Genomic DNA, 20,045 nt, shown 5'->3' with positions numbered 1-20,045 from the left:
TCTTCAACCTCAGGAGGCTGAAGAAATTTGGCTTGTCACCTTAAACCTTCACAAAAGTTTACAGATGCACAATTGATAGCATCCTGTTAGGCTGTATCACCGCCTGGTACGGCAACTGCATCACCCACCACCGCAGGGCTCTCCAGATGGTGGTGTGGTCTGCACGACGTATCACCGGGTGCAAACTACCTGCCCTCCAGGACACCTACACCACCCATGTCACAGGAAGGCCATAAAGATCATCAAGGAAACAACCACCCGAGCCACTGCCTGTTCACCCCGCTATCATCCAGAAGGTGAGATCATCAAAGCTAGGACCGAGAGACCGAAGCTCATTTTCAATCTCAAGGCCATCAGACTGTTAAACAGCCATCACTAACAGAGGCTGTTACCTACATACTCGACACTTTATTAATGCTACTTTACTCATTCAATATGTATATACTGTATTTTATACCATCTATTGCAACTTGCCTAAGCTGCTCGGTCATTGCTCATCCATGTATTTATATGTACATATTCTTATTCCATCCCTTTACTTAGATTTGTGTGTATTAGGTAGTTGTTGTGGAATTGTTAGATTACTTGTTAGATATTACTGCACTGGCAGAACTAGAAGCACAAACATTTTGCTACACTCGCAATAACATCTGCTAACCATGTGTGTGACCAATAAAATTTGATTTGACTCACACACACACAGTATATGTTTTACTATCCTTGTGGTGACCTAAAATTGATATGCATTCAAAATCATATTTTCCCTAACCCTAACTCCTACCCCTAATTGTAACCCTAAACCTAACCCCTAAAACGTATTTGTCCTTGTGGAGACCTGGGAAATGTCCCCACAAAGGAGATTTCCTTGTTTTTACTATCCTTATGGGGACTTTTGAGGAAATCCGGGACCCACAAGGATCGTCATAAGTGCATGTGCACACACACACACGTTCTGCTGTTCTATTCTCAACATAATAACAGATGTAGATGAATGACTTTTGGAGAAAAATAGGTGGTATTGCAACAACTTTATACAGTTGTAATAACATTACTTTTTCTGGATTGGTCGAGTACACATATTTAGCAAATGTTATCGCAGGTGCAGCGAAATGCTTATGTTCCTAGCTCCAACAATGCAGTAATACCTAACAATACAAAACAAAGCACACACATTCCAAAAATAAAATAAAGGAAATACAAACATATTCAGATTTTCATGTAGATTTAAATCAAAACTGTAACTCGGCCACTCAGGAGCATTCAGTTTTCTTGGTGAGCTACTACAGTGTATATTTGTGGCCTTGTGTTTTAGGTTATTGTCCTGCTGAAAGGTGAATTCATCTCTCCCTGAAAAGCAGGCTGAATCAGGTTTTTTTTGCAAACAGGATGCATGTTTTGGAATATATTTTCTTTCTGTAGAGGCTTCCTTCTTTTCACTCTGTCAATTAGGTTAGTAATGTGGAGTAACTACAATGTTGTTGATCCATCCTCAGTTTTTTTCCTATCACAGCCATTATGTTACAGCCTTATTCTGTACCTGCTCATGATGGCGCCGGAGGGGATGACTGCCGTCTTATCGGCTCTTAACCAACCATGCTATTTTGTTTGTTTTTCGCAATGTCCGTAACTTGATTTGTACATAATGTTGCTGCTACCATCTCTTATGACCGAAAAGAGCTTCTGGACATCAGAACTGTGATTTCTCACATCAAATTAGACAAAGATTTTTCTTCAAAGAGTCAGATGGGAGGGATATTCTACAGACACATAACCAGGCCCCGATCCCCGTCATGCACTGGAGAAGGAAACTGAGATTTCGCAGATAAAGATCAGGGTGCCTTGTGAGGATCAGGCGACGAGTGGCTAATCTGTCTCTGCCTTTCGTCCTGCTAGCTAACGTTAAATCGCTGGAAAATAAATGGGACAAACTGAAAGCATGTATATCCTACCAATGGGATATTAAGAACTATAATATCCTATGTTTTACTGAGTCATGGCAGAACAACAACATTAAGAACATACAGCTGGCAGGTTATACACTCTATTGGCAGGATAGAACAACAGCCTCTGGTAAGACAGGGGGAGGGGGGCCTAACAATATATGTAAACAACAGCTGTTGCACGATATCTAAGGAAGTCTCAAGGTTTTGCTCGCCAGAGGTAGAGTATCTCATGATAAGCTGTAGACCACACTATCTACCTAGAGAGTTATCCGTTTTATTCATAGCTGTCTACATACCTCCACAGACTGATGCTGGCACCAAACCGTACTCAATGATCTGTATACCGCCATAAGCAAACAGGAAAACGCGAATCCAGAGGTGGTACTCCTAGTGGCCGGGGACTTTAATGCAGGGAAACCTAAATTAGTTTAACCTAATTACTATCAGCATGTTAAAATGTGCAACCAGAGGGGGAAAATCCAGACCACCTTTACTGCACACACAGAGACGCATACAAAGCTTTCCCTCGCCCTCCATTTGGCAAAAATGTAAAGCAGGAAGCACCAGTGACTCGGTCTATAAAAAAGTGGTCAGATGAAGCAGATGCTATGACTACAGGACTGTTTTGCTAGCACATACTGGCATTTGTTCCGGGATTCTTCAGATGGCACAAAGGAGTACACCACATCAGTCACTGGCTTTATCAATAAGTGCATTGAGGACATCGTCCTCACAGTGACTGTACGTACATACCCCAACCAGAAGCCATGGATTACAGGCAACATTCACACTGAGCTAAAGGGTAGAGCTGACGCTTTCAAGGAGCGTGACTTCCAACCCGGAAGCTTATAAGAAATCCCCCTATGCCCCCCAACGAACCAAAAAACAGCCTAAGCGTCAATAAAGGGCTAAGATCGAATCGTACTACACCGACTCCGATGTTCGTTGGATGTGGCAGGGCTTGCAAACTATTACAGACTACAAAGGGAAGCACAGCCGAGAGCTGCCCAGTGACATGAGCCTACCAGACGAGCTAAATAACTTCTATGCTCGCTTCGAGGCAAGTAAACACTAAAACATGCAAGAGAGCATCAGCTGTTCCAGACGAGTGTTATCACGCTCTCCGCAGCCGATGTGAGTAAGACCTTAAAACAGGTCAACATTCACAAGGCCGCAGGGCCAGACGGATTTCCAGGACGTGTACTCCGAGCATGTGCTGACCAACTGGCAAGTGTCTCCACTGACATTTTCAACCTCTCCCTGACTGAGTCTGTAATACCAACATGTTTCAAGCAGACCACCTGAGACTGAGTCTGTAATACCAACATGTTTCAAGCAGACCACCATAGTCCCTGTGCCCAAGAACACTAAGGTAGCCTGCCTAAAAGACTACCGACCCATAGCACTCACATGTCACCAAGAAATGCTTTGAAAGGCTGGTCATGGCTCACATCAACACCATTATCCCAGAAGCCCTAGACCCACTTCAATTTGCATACCACAACAACAGAGCCACAGATTATGCAATCTCTATTGTACTCCACACTGTCCTTTTACACCTGGACAAAAGGAACACCTATGTGAGAATGTTATTCTTTGACTACAGCTATTCTTTGACGACAGCTTAGCGTTTAACACCATACTGCCCTCGAAGCTCATCACTAAGCCAAGGACCCAGGGGCTTAACACCTTCATCTGTAACTGGATCCTGGACTTCCTGACGGGCCACCCCCAGGTGGTAAGGGTAGGTAACAACACATCCCTCACGCTGATCCTCAACACAGGGGCCCATCAGGGGTACGTGCTCAATCCCCTCCTGTACTCCCTGTTCACTCATGACTGCACAGACAGGCACTACTCCAACACCATCATTAAGTTTGCTGATGACACAACAGTTGTCGTGTCTTTGGCTATGCCGGATTAAGTGATAGGATATGCTATTCTATGAAATAATTTCTCTGTAATTAATATTACCTGAATAAGCTAATCAGGTAGATAATTAACAAGAAAGTGTAGTTAAACTCTTAAAGACCTGGTAATCTTTTACATCAATAGCAGTCAATATTTAATCCTTACCTTATTTAGTCTCAACCAAGAATTTACAACTTTCAGATATCTTCACGAACAATTTGAATCAGCAATACAACATTTGGTTTAATTATTTATTTACTAAATAATCACACAGAATGGATCATATGAATGAATTTAGTACATTTTAGCACAAGGCTGTATTGTAACAAAATGTGTAAAAAGTCAACAGGTCTGAATACTTTCTGAATGCACTGTATGCATGCCTCCGGAAGGGGACTAAAAGCCCACGGCCTCTTGGAGCAGCCCCTGTGATGAGTGGAAGTGCCTTGGGGGTACAAATAAAGGAAAGTTGAATTTCTGTTTGAAAGGCTGTCACTCACCAGCATATTTAATATTTACATTTTACATTTTACATTTAAGTCATTTAGCAAGACGCTCTTATCCAGAGCGACTTACAAATTGGTGCATTCACCTTATGACATCGAGTGGAACAGTCACTTTACAATAGTGCATCTAAATCTTAAAGGGGGGTGAGAGGGATTACTTATCCTATCCTAGGTATTCCTTAAAGAGGTGGGGTTTCAGGTGTCTCCGGAAGGTGGTGATTGACTCCGCTGTCCTGGCGTCGTGAGGGAGTTTGTTCCACCATTGGGGGGCCAGAGCAGCGAACAGTTTTGACTGGGCTGAGCGGGAGCTGTACTTCCTCAGTGGTAGGGAGGCGAGCAGGCCAGAGGTGGATGAACGCAGTGGCCTTGTTTGGGTGTAGGGCCTGATCAGAGCCTTGAGGTACTGAGGTGCCGTTCCCCTCACAGCTCCGTAGGCAAGCACCATGGTCTTGTAGCGGATGCGAGCTTCAACTGGAAGCCAGTGGAGAGAACGGAGGAGCGGGGTGACGTGAGAGAACTTGGGAAGGTTGAACACCAGACGGGCTGCGGCGTTCTGGATGAGTTGAAGGGGTTTAATGGCACAGGCAGGGAGCCCAGCCAACAGCGAGTTGTAGTAATCCAGACGGGAGATGACAAGTGCCTGGATTAGGACCTGCGCCGCTTCCTGTGTGAGGCAGGGTCGTACTCTGCGGATGTTGTAGAGCATGAACCTACAGGAACGGGCCACCGCCTTGATGTTGGTTGAGAACGACAGGGTGTTGTCCAGGATCACGCCAAGGTTCTTAGCGCTCTGGGAGGAGGACACAATGGAGTTGTCAACCGTGATGGCGAGATCATGGAACGGGCAGTCCTTCCCCGGGAGGAAGAGCAGCTCCGTCTTGCCGAGGTTCAGCTTGAGGTGGTGATCCGTCATCCACACTGATATGTCTGCCAGACATGCAGAGATGCGATTATCTCAGCTGTAGGTAATAATGCAATAAACACTCTGCACAAATCATGTAAGAAATAACAACAAAATAATAACAAAACTTTAAAAAAATACATATATATACACACTGTTTGCTAGGAACAGGGTGACTATGTCTGTCAATGCCATCTTGTTTCTGTTCCTCTCCAGGGCCATGACTAGAGAACACTTGATTAGCCTTCTAATTATTCACCTCGTACAGTGCTTAACGAGTCAGATCTGTTTAATTACATGAAGTAGGTCTCTCTGCAAGCCATGTGAGTGCTCTGTTGGTCTGACTTAACTTTTTATCAATACATTTTTGTTCTGCCTTTTTTAACCAAAAATTACTTGTCCTAGAAAGGGCAATGAACAGGAGATCTGGCTGGACTAATAACTAGCACACATCTGACCCCCCCCCCCCCCTGCCCTAATAGTGTCCTGTGACTGTTAGTGTGAACTAAAACAGGCCTGGCAGGGCTAATAACTAGCACACATCTGACCCTCCCCCTGCCCTAATAGTGTCCTGTGACTGTTAGTGTGAACTAAAACAGGCCTGGCAGGGCTAATAACTAGCACACATCTGACCCTCCCCCTGCCCTAATAGTGTCCTGTGACTGTTAGTGTGAACTAAAACAGGCCTGGCAGGGCTAATAACTGACCGTTATATAATATTTACAACACTTCACTGAGATATCAGTAAGTAGGGGCAGGGACATTTATTCAGCAGAGTCCTGAAGCTAGTTAGGTTAATGCCCTGACTGTGAACCTGGGTTTTTCAACCTGGTTTGTCTGCATCCAAAAGGGTGTTACCCAGAGTTTAAAGGGATAATCCACCTCCAGAAATAAAAATAATTACATTCTTGTCAATTTGGTGAAAGCCTGTTTGTGAAAGCCAAACAGTTTTCTCCATGATTTAACTTGTAAACGGTCCATCTGTAAAATTAGGAAGTCGTGTAGGGAACGTGTCATAACTACATGTTTCTTGTCACTACAAATAGAGGATACACCATCACATGTCATTACCTCCAGATCAACAATTCAGCCAGTATATGGTATGGGCATACTTGTCTAGAACACATCCATCCATTTATATTGTCATGACAGTGTATATATTTCATTTAGATGATGTGCACAATCTAAACGGTGTAGCAAATTATTCAACTCAGTTTCTCCTTCAAGTACCATCTCGCAATGCGCCCTGTGTGTCTGTGGGGAAACATGGGAAAGGGTCGTTGTTACCATAGCAACATGCTCTGCACTCGCTCTGGGCGGAGAACTGCAAATTGAACTCGGTGAGACACACTCCCCCAAATTGATAGTGCAGTTAGTTTAGGTCATTTTACAGCTAGCTAGCTACTTCACATGCTGATATTGACTTTGGTATTATTGTGTGTAGCTATGTTTGCTTGCTTGTCGTTGATTTTCACAACAATTTCCACATTTCTACCAACCTTGTTATAACAGACAAAATAAACATTTGTTCACGAAAACAAAAAGAAAAAGTTATTTAACACTGTTTAACACAGGAATTAGTGGTTTGGTGTTGTTGTCCTTTAAGTCCTGTTCTCTTTTAGGGTCTCTTTTACAGATGAGCACTGCACAAATAAATCAAACATACTAACAAATGAAGACAATTATTATTGTTATTATTTACTTAACTAGGCAAGTCAGTTAAGAACAAATGATTATTTACAATGACGGCCTACCCCGGCCAAACCCAAACAACACTGGCCCAATTGTGCGCACTTATGGGACTCTCAATCACAGCCAGTTGTGGTACAGCCTGGAATCGAACCAGGGTCTGTAGTGACACCTCTAGCACTGAGATTCAGTGACTTAGACCGCTGCTCCACTCGGAAGCCCTATATTTTAAACACATAAAGGGTGCAAATTAAATGAAAAGCAGCTTTACCACCCAACTCTCTGAGGACTGAAGGGGCCTCCAGTGTTGTCCAAGCCGGAGACCAGGTTTGGTCATTTCTAAGTCTAAATTGAATTACTTATGATAGATACATAGGAAGTTTCAGCATGAGTGCTTTGTAGATAAACACAAGAAAATGCTGCTCTCTCCTTACATACAAAGAGGCCCAACCCACTTTTTGATACAAAACACAATGTGAGTTATACAGTCGTGGCCAAAACTTGAGAATGACACAAATATTAATTTTCAAAGTTTGCTGCTTCAGTGTCTTTAGATATTTTTGTCAAATGTTACTATGGAATACTGAAGTATAATTACAAGTATTTCATAAGTGTCAAAGGCTTTTTTGACAATTACATGAAGTTGATGCAAAGAGTCAATATTTGCAGTGTTGACCCTTCTTTTTCAAGACCTCTGCAATCTGCCCTGGCATGCTGTCAATTAACTTCTGGGCCACATCCTGACTGATGGCAGCCCATTCTTGCACAATCAATGCTTGGAGTTTGTCAGAATTTGTGGGGTTTTGTTTGTCCACCAGCCTCTTGACGATTGACCACAAGTTCTCAATGGGATTAAGGTCTGGGGAGTTTCCTGGCCATGGACCCAAAATATTGATGTTTTGTTCCCCGAGCCACTTAGTTATCACTTTTGCCTTATGACAAGGTGCTCCATCATGCTGTGGAAAAGGTGTTGTTCGTCACCAAACTATACCTGGATGGTTGGGAGAAGTTAATCCTTCTCACCCCCCCTCCCCTTAAAATATTTAGATGCACTATTGTAAAGTGGCTGTTCCACTGGATGTCATAAGGTGAATGCACCAATTTGTAAGTCGCTCTGGATAAGAGCGTCTGCTAAATGACTTAAATGTAAATGTAAAATGTAAGTTGCTCTCAGGAGGATGTGTTGGTACCATTCTTTATTCATGGCTGTGTTCTTAGGAAAAATTGTGAGTGAGCATACTCCCTTGGCTGAGAAGCAACCCCACACATGAATGGTCCCAGGATGCTTTACTGTTGGCATGACACAGAACTGATGGTAGCGCTCACCTTGTCTTCTCCGGACAAGCTTTTTTTCAGATGCCCCAAAAAAATCGGAAAGGGGATTCATCAGAGAAAATGACTTTACCCCAGGTCTGATTCCAGATTGATTAAGCATTAAGAATATAATTTACAGATAGAAAATAATGTAGCTGTTTGTTGACCAATGATTCTAGTATTTTCGCAAGACGGACCTGGAAATATGTTGATAATTATCGAGATCACTACTATCCTCGCCCGTGTGGAGTGGTAGCACAAGATCTGCTTTCCACACTTTTGGAATATTTCATGATACTAAATAAAAAATGTGTGTAACTGAGGCAGCAATGACGGGCACTGCATACTTAAGCAAAGACGGGTCCAAATTGTCAGCCCCTAATGACTTCTTCGTGTCAATAGCTAATAAGGCAGTAAGAACTTCTGTTTTTGTGAGTTGCCAAAAAGAAAAACCCTGACTACCATTCCCCAAGTCACGTGAGGTTGGCTGATAATTAATCGAGGCAACTGGAGGCTGTATGTTGCCAAGACCAGAAGGACCACCATTTATTTCAAAATGTTTTGACTTGAAAAGGGACCTGTTTTATCAGTCAGAGACGTAAAAATGGAAGATAAATGTTTTATTTTCCAAACAGGGTCTGGAATGGAGTTATATAGTAGAAAAAAAGCTCAGAATAATGTAGATCATGAAGAAATTCCTGGGGTGACATTTAAAAAGGTGAGTTTTTCAATTCGGTATCACTAATGCAAGCCAGCAACAGGGCTTTTGTCTAACATCGTCAGCAATGGCAACGTCCTTAACCATAATCAAACTATTCAGCCAGGCCACTGAGATAACCAGAACGTCTCAGCTAGTGTCATGCACATAGACATCCAGAAATTCCAGTTTAGACATTATTCGCATATTTACATTTTACAATCCAACCGCTCTGCGAGATTTGAAAACAGCCCATGTATCCATGGTGACAGAAGAGTCAACAGAACTGGATATGCTAGCCACAATAGGCTCCCTGGTTGGATTAAAAATTGAGCTAATAGTAGAGTTCAGGTAAATGTGCACAAGATTACTATGACTATACCCATACTTATGAGCACATGTAGCAAAACGATGACATAAAACTATTAATAGCATAGATGCGCTAAGTGGGTTCCTTGAGAGTGCAAAAACTAACAGGCACAGAATTACTATTTACAATACGTCTATTACCATGGGAAGCTGTGGTGGAATGATATTGCTGTGATCTAATGAGAGTAAATACCTTCGAGGAGCTTGATTTGATCAGTCAATGCCTCAGCGCTGACTTGTAGATGGCATCAACGTCAGTGTAAATTTAACATCAACAATACATCCAAAGTGATTTGGTTTTCCCCCATAACATTTTGTTACATTACAGACTTATTTTAAAATGGATTAAATAAATAAAAGATCCTCAGCAATCTACATACACAAAATTAGAAACAGAAATACCGTATTTACATATGTATTCAGGCCCTTTGCGATGAGACTCGAAATTGAGCACAGGTGCATCCTGTTTCCATTGATCATCTTTGAGACGTTTCAACAACTTGATTGGAGTCCACCTGGGGTAAATTAAATTGATTGGACATGATTTGGAAATGCACACAGCTGTCTATATAAGGTTCCACGGTTGACAGTGTATGTCTGAGCAAAAATCAAGCCATGAGGTTAAAGGAATTGTCCGTAGAGCTGGTGGTGGCAGAATCATGCTATGGAGATGTTTCTCAGCGGCAGGGACTGGGGGACTTGTCAGGATCGGGGCAAAATTGAACGTAGCAAAATACAGAGAGATCCTTGGTGAAAACCTGCTCCAGAGCTCTCAGGACCTCAGACTGGGGCAAAGGTTCACCTTCCAACAGGGCAACAACCCTAAGCACACAGCCAAGACAACGCAGGAGTGGCTTCAAGACAAGTCTCTGAATGTCCTTGAGTGACCTAGCCAGAGTATGGACTTAAACCTGATCGAACATCTCTGGAGAGTCCTCAAAATAGCTGTGCAGCAGGTGTGCAAAGCTTGTAGTGTCATACCCAAGAAGACTTGAGGTTGTAATCGCTGTCAAAGGTGGTTCAACAAAGTACTGAGTAAAATGTCTGAATAATTGTGTCTTTAAAAAAAATATATTATAAATTAGCAAACATTTCTAAACCTGTTTTTGCTTTGTCATTATGGGGTATTGTGTGTAGAATAAGGCTAACCTAACGAAATTTGGAACAAGTCAAGGGGTCTGAATACTTGCCGAAGGCACTGTAAAAACAAATGTATGTGGGCACCACTTCAAATGAGTGAATTTGGCTATTTCAGCCACAGCCGTTGCTGACAGGTGTATAAAATTGAGCACACCGCCATGCAATCTCATCGACAAACATTGACAGAAGAATGGCATTACTGAAGAGCTCTGACTTTCAATGTGGCACCATCATAGGATGCCTCCTTTCCAACAAGTCAGTTTGTCAAATTTCTGCCCTGCTGGAGCTGCCCTGGTCAACTGTAAGTGCTGTTATTGTGAAGTGGAAATGTCTATGAGCAACAACGCCTCAGCTGCGAAGTGGTAGGTCACACAATCTCACAGAAAGGGACCGCAGAGTGCTGAAGCGCTTATTGTGTAAAAATTGTCTGTCCTCATTTGCAATACTCACTACCAAGTGCCAAACTGCCTCTGGAAGCACAAGATCTGTTTGCTGGGAGCTTCATGAAATGGGTTTCCATGGCCAAGACGCCGCACACAAGCCTAAGATCATCAGGCACAATGCCAAGCGTTGGCTGGAGTAGTGTAAAGCTTGCCTCCATTGGAGCAGTGGAAATGCGTTTTCTGGAGTGATGAATCACGCTTCACCATCTGGCAGGATGAATCTGGGTTTGGCAGCTGCAAGGAGAACGCTAAATGCCCGAATGCATCGTGCCAACTGTAAAGTTTGGTGGAGGAGGAATAATGATTATGGGGCTGTTTTTCATAGTTCGGGTTAGGCCATTTAGTTCCAGTGAAGGGAAATCTTAACGCTATACAATAACATTCTAGATGATTCTGTGCTTCAAACTTTGAGGCAACAGTTTGGGGAAGGCTCTTTCCTGTTTCAGCATGACAATGCCCCCGTGCACAAAGCGAGGTCCATACAGAAATGGTTTGTCGAGATCGGTGTGGAAGAACTTTAACTGGCTTGCACAGAGCCTTGACCTGTATCCCATTGGGATGAATTGGAACACCAACTGCGAGCCAGGCATAATCACCTAACATCAGTTCCCAACCACACTAATGTGCTTGTAGCTGAATGGAATCAAATTTTATTGGTCACATACAGATGGTTAGCAGATATTGCGAGTGTAGCGAAATGCTTGTGCTTCTAGTTCCGACCGATGTCGAGATGTTCGACGAGCAGGTGTCCACATATTTTCGGTCATGTAGTGTATTTCTATATAAAAAAACAGGGCGTTTGAAGACCTTGAGTGAACCAAGCGTGTTCTGCAGCTTTCACATAGTAGCGAGACACTGCCAACTGATCACTATCTTTAGAGGATGTGTCAAATTGGCCAACAATCTCTTATCTTCTGTTAGATAGAAGCTGTTCTCACCCCCCTCATTATCCTGAGCCTAGCAGCATCTCAGATTGTTCCATTTTTGGTTCCCCATCCCTCCCACCCTGACCAGAGATGGTGAGAGAAGCACCCTCAAACAATCACCCCCCCCATCTCGTCTGTAGTCCAGAAGAACCCGCCCTCTTCATCTAGCCCCACACACAGCAGGGTAGTGCTACTGACAATATACTTCTCCCTGGTGCATTCATTTAAGATCTTGAACATAACCCTAGAATATTCTTTAAACTTTCAATAAGGCAAGTCTACCCCTCAATATGTGAACAGCGTTGGTCACTTAGAATAGTACCACAAACCCAATTTTAGCTTGTTGACGTTTCTCAATCTTCTACCATCACCTAGTGGATGAAAAAAGAATAGCAGCGGCCTTTCTCATACCATATACCACGGTGCCAGTTACCATTTTAAACAGATACTCTCGCAACTGAATTAGTAAAGAAAACTGTACATGAACGACCATAATTTCATGCCAACTAAAGTAGTGATTTGTTAATCATTCGTGTTATTCAAGTGAGCCCTTCCTTACAGTAAATAATTCGAGCAGTCTTCATCAGCCCAGACAGTTGTGATTCTGTGACCTGTAATTGTTTGAAGGTCTGTAAATCTGCAATGCAGATTATACAATTATAATGTGTGTGATTCACAATCTCTTTTCATGGTATTTCTATATTCTAGGTTATATTACGTTTCACCCTTCTGAAACTGGACAGATGCGGCTTTAGCATTGACACACCACAATGAACAGATAACAGCAGGGGATGGCCACGGTAAATTAGAGATCAAATTCTGGGTGGCGATTCAACACACAGACTAGTGTGTAGTGTAGAATTTAGCAGAAAATGTCATTCCATATTATAGTGAAGACAATACGGCCACCTACTGCTTCTAACGGTTCGTCGTCGCAGTGTCTTAATGCTGTTCATTGGTTGCATGTTTCGTCACGTTTGGTTTGGACTGATACCCATCTGAGCATTCTACTCAATGCACCGTCAACGAGCGCTGATGAACACTATCAAAAGTGCATTAGTGGCTTGGAAATACAATGCCATTCACAGGAGGCAAATACTGTAATTATAAGGAAAACCTGTTGTCACCATTTTGATATCGCCAGATTGACTTTAGGGGACACCGGATTTTAGCCAGTAAACGGTAGCATTGCTAGCTAGCTATGTTTGACTTACTGTGCTAGGTAATGACATTGCCATGCCGTAAGTAAGTTGTACGACATAATGCTGGCAAACTTGTTCCCACTAAAATGGACTACTTTATCAATGTAATCTTATTTCGACCCACTCTAGTTTAACTTAAGACTAAACAGTAGTTGGCACCCATTCAGAATGACTCTGGTAACCACCAGTCAAGTCAGACAAGTCAGACTTGTCACTGCTACTGCACGGCAAGCGGTACCTGAGCGACACGTCTAGTTCCAACAGGCTCCAACAGCTTCTATCCCCAAGCCATAAGACTGCTGAACAATTACTCAAATGACCATCCGGACTCTTGCATTTACACTTCTACTGGCTGTTCCCTGCACATTGACTCGATACCGGTATCCCCTGTATATAGCCTTTTAATTTTAGTTATTTAAATGTAGTTAATATTTTATTAAAACTGCATGGTTGGTTAAGGTCTTGTAATTAAGCATTTCACGTTAAGGTTTCCACCTGTTGTATGCGGCATATGTGACGAATAAAATGTGATTTGACTATTGCGCTGTGGGTAGTGGCTTGGAGGATGTTCAGAACAATGTCATGAAGACCCGGGTGGAGGTGCAACGTTGTGAATTCAGAAGTGTGTAGAATGTTAAGAGGTGAGTGTCATCAGCTTTTAGATAGTCCTGTGATTGACAGGTGGGCAGTAGTAAATACAAGAGGACGAAGGAGAACAATTCAACCAGAGGATTTATTTTAGATCATGCCTTCTTCGCTGCCTCTTTCTGCAGCTTTTTCACCTCGTGCTTGATGATCTTGTTCCTCTGTGGAGATAAACAGCAAATCCATGGATCATTAGTGACAAGTTTCTTAAAATTCAATTCATTTCCACCATGATGTACATTTAATTTGCACACCAAAATACTCTACATAAGTAACAATCTGATGTAATAAATGTTCTCCACTCACCATCCTTTTGGCCTTCATCACCTTGAAGCGGTCAAAGTCGGACATCTGGGCCCTCTGTAGAGACATAACAGTTATATAACTGGGACAGAGATTAGTAGCACTATATCAAAACGGTCTGCAACAGAAATCAAGACATTTATGTATTCGACAAATTCAAGAAGGTCCCTCCCTGTTTTGTCCCATTTGCTTCTGTTTGGTGTTTAGTGGATATCACGCTTAAAAAGGAAAATTCCACCCAAACTCTTGGTATTTGTTTCATTAGTCCAAATGTGGATAAAGTCCCCAGATGTTTGGCATGTCAGCACTGAAGATAAGATATACACCTTTAAAAATACAGAAAGTGTCACAGTATTTTCAAATTTCTTCACGTCGAAACCTTGAATGCGGACACACAAAACATTTAGTGACTATCAACAGTGGACTAATTAAACAAATACCAAAAGATAGTTTGAATGGTATTTAACTTTAAGTTGGAGGAACAATCCAGTAGCACAGCATGCCAAAACACCTTCTCATGAGTTAGGCCACAATCAATGATCAAGTAGTATTTGGATGCTCCACCACACACCCAAAAGGGTCAACAAATGTATAGAAATATTGTAAATCAATTAAAGATGTGCAGGACCTACTCTCGGAACAAAACCCCAAAGACAACCCAAGCAAGACCGAAGGGACACATAGGCATTGACAGTATATACAATAAGGATGTCGTTCCCAAATGTGTGGGCAGCGAGTCATCTAAAGCCTATTGAAGTTTCCGTGCCCCATTTGACAAAATATGTTTAACCCCGGCCATTGAGAAACCAACTGCTACCCATAAGCAGACCCCACCCCAGAGCCATTCTGTCAGAAACACGTGGATCCCAGGAGGAGTTGCTGTTTCAACTAACAGCTAATGGTCAATCTAAATGTACAAAATACCAGTACCTTTTGTCTGGCTTCGATCTTTTTGGCCCAGTTGCTTTCTGCCCACTTCTCGGTGACTTGGGCCTTCTCCCAGGCGCGTCTCACAAACTTCTGACGAGCACTGCAATACAGGAAGGGTTATTGTCCAGGGGACCCAAATATGCACAGAAAAGTCCTAACTTTACAGTAGTAGCAAAACAATTGCATGTTGTGAGGTAGTATATTCTGTGTGGTTACTGTAAGTCTGTGACTCAAGAATAGTCAATAAGAAAAAGTTCACTTGAAAACACAAAGCAGCTGCCACAGTCAATTCATTGAGGTGTCTGTGTGCATGTTGTACCAGCCCAGCAGTAATACAACTGACTGCACCAATCAAGGCCTTGAGGACTTGGGTTTATTTATTTGTGCAAACCACAGCTGAATATTTTGCAAACGGGTTTCTATTGGACAGGGGTAGGTCCCGCCCTCTTTCATTCAGTTTGCTTCTGTTTAGGTCCTAGTGAATACACACATGGTGTCCTCTCAATCACCTGTGTGGTACTTTGATGACGTAGTCAGTGAGCTGCATGCACTTGAAAGGCATCGACTGCCTCTTCACCCCTGTGCAGGGACCATCCACCAGCGCCTGAGACAAACACACCCATCAGTTCAAATAAACAAAACATGCCGATACCAAGTTGAACCATTCTTAAATTAATATAATAATAAATGCCATTTAGCAGACGCTTTTATCCAAAGCGACTAACAGTCATGTGTGCATACATTCTACGTATGGGTGGTCCCGGGAAATTAACAGATGTGGTAATTGATTAAAGGACTACGAAGAAGGGTTGGAGGATAGACATACAAATGCTAGTAGACTACAAGATACAGGTACCAATTTAGAGCTGGGCTCTAGCATAGTCAGGATGACATCAATGCAATGCTTACTCTGTTTTGGTCGATGACATCGACGATGGCCACTAGGCTGCCTGCATGGGGTCCGAAAGAGATGTAGGCGACGCGGCCAATCTCGACGTAGCGCTTGAACACCTGCAGGAAAATAATGTGGGTTGTTTACTGGCGCTCTAACTAGCAAGCTAAGACGATCGTGAACAAAACCATTCAGTGGGCGTGTGGTCACTAGTTTCTTATACCCAATGAATTTAGATGGGTTGTCCTGACTACATGTTTTACAAATGTGATCTGGCTTTAACATGGCTATTATAGACAGCCTGTGGAAAACCACAAAACCGTGAACGCTAGACTAGCTAACCGTGAATTAGCATGCTAGCTAACTAACGTTAAGGTTAGTTAGCTGTCCTGGTGAATACTAGCTTGTAGCCCACAACCTAGCGTACATACAAAAATGGACCGACAAACCAAACTTGAAAAAAAAGTCCGGAGGATAAGATATAGCAACTCTAATGCGTTCGCAATTGTCATGGTTGGGCTAACGAACGTTAGCCTGATTACCGGCCTATACACCACGTTGTAGCAGACTGAACACCCGACATTTCAATAATGTCCAAAATCCATTGAGAGTATTTTAATCATCACTAATATAGCGATACGTTATCTATTTACATATTGACTGAGGTAGCTTAACAATAAGGACAATTGTATTTAATAACATTTTCTAAATCCACAAGCTTCATGGCCAACTCACCATTATGGCAGTCCTCTTAAGAAAGGACGTCAAAGCTTCCGGTCGACGAAGTAACGCGTTCCGTTCTGTAAATACGCATGCGCACGTGAGGGATGTATTTTTCAAGGTTGGATATTACAATCCGGAATGCTCACCACGCCACCTAGTGCAGAGGAATGTGTTGGATTGAAATATAAACCGTATATATTACATTATATTGATTCCTTTGATTAAACATGTTTGGTACTTTAAAAAAAAAGTGTACACCTGATGTAAATGATTAGATAGTTCTACATGTAACATTTATATGAAATCCACAACATTTTTGTTGACTATTCAATAGTACTAGGCTTGTGCAAATTCTTGCTAATTCGAGACTTTCCACGTCTTTTTCCATCGTGGCAATGACAAGGTACAGCAACTATTTAGTAGGCATGCTATATGGAGTATATTAGGAGGCTACACTATCTAGACTACTGCATACTCTTTTAAAAGGGGGCTCATCCAGAATCTGAATCTGGAATCTCTCGCCTACAGACCATGCATGGGCAACTATTTCCCATGGAGGGCCACATTAGGATATACTTTTGCCATAGCAGGCCAGAATCATATTACAGGATTATACATCATGTGTATGACTGTGTTGACAGATATTGTAAATCTACTGTAAATCACATCCAGATATGCTACTTATTTTACTTTTTTAACATGCACAGAAATAAACCACATCCATGTTCTCCTTTTGGTAGGTATTTTCATTATTAAACATGCAATGAACTACACAGAGGGAAAAGTACACTGTGCATTCAGCACCACAGACAGAACTCTTGTTAACGGCTATGCACAAAAGCACAAGAAAGAGAGAGAACTCAACAATACATTACATTGTGGACTTCAGGAAACAGCAGAGGGAACACCCCCCTATCCACATCGATGGAACAGTAGTGGAGAGGGTAGCTAGTTTTAAGTTCCTCGGCATACACATCACAGACAAACTGAATTGGTCCACTCAAACTGACAGCGTCGTGAAGAAGGCGCAGCAGCGCCTATTCAACCTCAGGAGGCTGAAGAAATTCGGCTTGTCACCAAAAGCACTCACAAACTTCTACAGATGCACAATCGAGAGCATCCTGGCGGGCTGTATCACCGCCTGGTACGGCAACTGCTCCGCCCTCAACCGTAAGGCTCTCCAGAGGGTAGTGAGGACTGCACAACGCATCACCGGGGGCAAACTACCTGCCCTCCAGGACACCTACACCACCCGTTGTTACAGGAAGGCCATAAAGATCATCAAGGACATCAACCACCCGAACCACTGCCTGTTCACCCCGCTATCATCCAGAAGGCGAGGTCAGTACAGGTGCATCAAAGCTGGGACCGAGAGACTGAAAAACAGCTTCTATCTCAAGGCCATCAGACTGTTAAACAGCCACCACTAACATTGAGTGGCTGCTGCCAACACACTGTCATTGACACTGACCCAACTCCAGCCATTTTAATAATGGGAATTGATGGGAAATGATGTAAATATATCACTAGCCACTTTAAACAATGCTACCTTATATAATGTTACTTACCCTACAGTATTCATCTCATATGCATATGTATATACTGTACTCTACATCATCGACTGCATCCTTATGTAACACATGTATCACTAGCCACTTTAACTATGCCACTTTGTTTACTTTGTCTACACACTCATCTCATATGTATATACTGTACTCGATACCATCTACTGTATGCTGCTCTGTACCATCACTCATTCATATATCCTTATGTACATGTTCCTTATCCCCTTACACTGTGTATAAGACAGTAGTTTTGGAATTGTTAGTTAGATTACTTGTTGGTTATCACTGCATTGTCGGAACTAGAAGCACAAGCATTTCGCTACACTCGCATTAACATCTGCTAACCATGTGTATGTGACAAATAAAATTTGATTTGATTTGATTTGATTTTAAACATCTCAATCAGTGTGAGGAGTGAAGTCTCTGATGGGCATTGACTAGAGGAGTGAAGTCTCTGATGGGCATTGACTAGAGGAGTGAAGTCTCTGATGGGCATTGACTAGAGGAGTGAAGTCTCTGATGGGCATTGACTAGAGGAGTGAAGTCTCTAATGGGCATTGACTAGAGGAGTGAAGTCTCTAATGGGCATTGACTAGAGGAGTGAAGTCTCTAATGGGCATTGACTAGAGGAGTGAAGTCTCTGATGGGCATTGACTAGAGGAGTGAAGTCTCTAATGGGCATTGACTAGAGGAGTGAAGTCTCTAATGGGCATTGGGCATTGAAGTCTCTAATGGGCTTGACTAGAGGAGTGAAGTCTCTAATGGGCATTGACTAGAGGAGTCTCTAATGGGCATTGATTGAAGTCTAGGGCAGACTAGAGGAGTGAAGTCTCTGATTGACATGACTAGGCTAATGGGCATTGACTAGAGGAGTGAAGTCTCTGGGCATTGACTAGGGCTGATGGGCATTGACTAGAGGAGTGAAGTCTCTGATGGGCATTGACTAGAGGAGTGAAGTCTCTAATGGGCATTGACTAGAGGAGTGAAGTCTCTAATGGGCATTGCTAAGAGCAGTGAAGTCTCTAATGGGCATTGCTAAGAGCAGTGAAGTCTCTAATGGGCATTGACTAGAGCAGTGAAGTCTCTAATGGGCATTGACTAGAGGAGTGAAGTCTCTAATGGGCATTGACTAGAGGAGTGAAGTCTCTAATGGGCATTGACTAGAGGAGTGAAGTCTCTAATGGGCATTGACTAGAGGAGTGAAGTCTCTAATGGGCATTGACTAGAGGAGTGAAGTCTCTGATGGGCATTGACTAGAGGAGTGAAGTCTCTGATGGGCATTGACTAGAGGAGTGAAGTCTCTAATGGGCATTGACTAGAGGAGTGAAGTCTCTAATGGGCATTGACTAGAGTGAAGTCTCTGATGGGCATTGACTAGAGGAGTGAAGTCTCTAATGGGCATTGACTAGAGGAGTGAAGTCTCTAATGGGCATTGACTAGAGGAGTGAAGTCTCTGATGGGCATTGACTAGAGGAGTGAAGTCTCTAATGGGCATTGACTAGAGGAGTGAAGTCTCTAATGGGCATTGACTAGAGGAGTGAAGTCTCTAATGGGCATTGACTAGAGGAGTGAAGTCTCTAATGGGCATTGACTAGAGGAGTGAAGTCTCTAATGGGCATTGACTAGAGGAAGTCTCTAATGGGCATTGACTAGAGCAGTGAAGTCTCTGATGGGCATTGACTAGAGGAGTGAAGTCTCTAATGGGCATTGACTGGGCAGAGGAGTGAAGTCTCTAATGGGCATTGACTAGAGGAGTGAAGTCTCTAATGGGCATTGACTAGAGGAGTGAAGTCTCTAATGGGCATTGACTAGAGGAGAGTCTCTAATGGGCATTGACTAGAGAAGTCTCTAATGGGCATTGACTAGAGGAGTGAAGTCTCTAATGGGCATTGACTAGAGCAGTGAAGTCTCTGATGGGCATTGCTAAGAGCAGTGAAGTCTCTGAT

The 20,045-nt window shown here is 42.8% G+C and overlaps 2 protein-coding genes across 3 annotated transcripts in view; both read right to left on the bottom strand.

Moving 5' to 3' along the window:
• The window catches only part of LOC124013089 (SNF-related serine/threonine-protein kinase-like), a 30,423-nt gene extending 20,639 nt beyond the window's left edge, over positions 1-9,784 (bottom strand). The window contains exon 1 of one of the 2 annotated variants that reach the window (XM_046327243.1): positions 9,742-9,784. The gene's annotated coding sequence lies outside the window, so the exon portion shown is untranslated. Of the gene's footprint in view, positions 1-9,523; positions 9,701-9,741 lie in introns of those variants that run through there. The other variant, XM_046327242.1, reaches the window with a different exon arrangement.
• A 3,971-nt stretch (positions 9,785-13,755) lies between these two features.
• On the bottom strand, positions 13,756-16,690 carry rpl14 (ribosomal protein L14). Its single transcript, XM_046326825.1, has 6 exons — positions 16,547-16,690; positions 15,829-15,930; positions 15,429-15,523; positions 14,920-15,019; positions 13,993-14,046; positions 13,756-13,847 (listed from the first exon to the last, which is right to left on the bottom strand). Exons 1-6 carry the CDS (start codon positions 16,547-16,549, stop codon positions 13,785-13,787), a joined length of 417 nt encoding a protein of 138 aa, XP_046182781.1. The 5' UTR covers positions 16,550-16,690; the 3' UTR covers positions 13,756-13,784.
• Between the last annotated feature and the right edge of the window lie 3,355 nt (positions 16,691-20,045).

Source organism: Oncorhynchus gorbuscha, linkage group LG24, assembly GCF_021184085.1.
Source record: "Oncorhynchus gorbuscha isolate QuinsamMale2020 ecotype Even-year linkage group LG24, OgorEven_v1.0, whole genome shotgun sequence".
Lineage (NCBI taxonomy): Eukaryota > Metazoa > Chordata > Actinopteri > Salmoniformes > Salmonidae > Oncorhynchus > Oncorhynchus gorbuscha.
The sequence above is the reverse complement of the archived record's forward strand: the minus strand, read 5'-3'. Positions and strand labels throughout refer to the sequence as shown.

What these genes read in the sequence shown, in the direction of transcription:
- rpl14 (XM_046326825.1), bottom strand. An exon ending in AGATCGAAGCCAGACAAAAG is followed by an intron (nt 14,047 to 14,919) that starts GTACTGGTATTT and finishes ATGTCTCTACAG; the next exon opens with AGGGCCCAGATGTCCGACTT. An exon ending in TGATGAAGGCCAAAAGGATG is followed by an intron (nt 13,848 to 13,992) that starts GTGAGTGGAGAA and finishes TTATCTCCACAG; the next exon opens with AGGAACAAGATCATCAAGCA.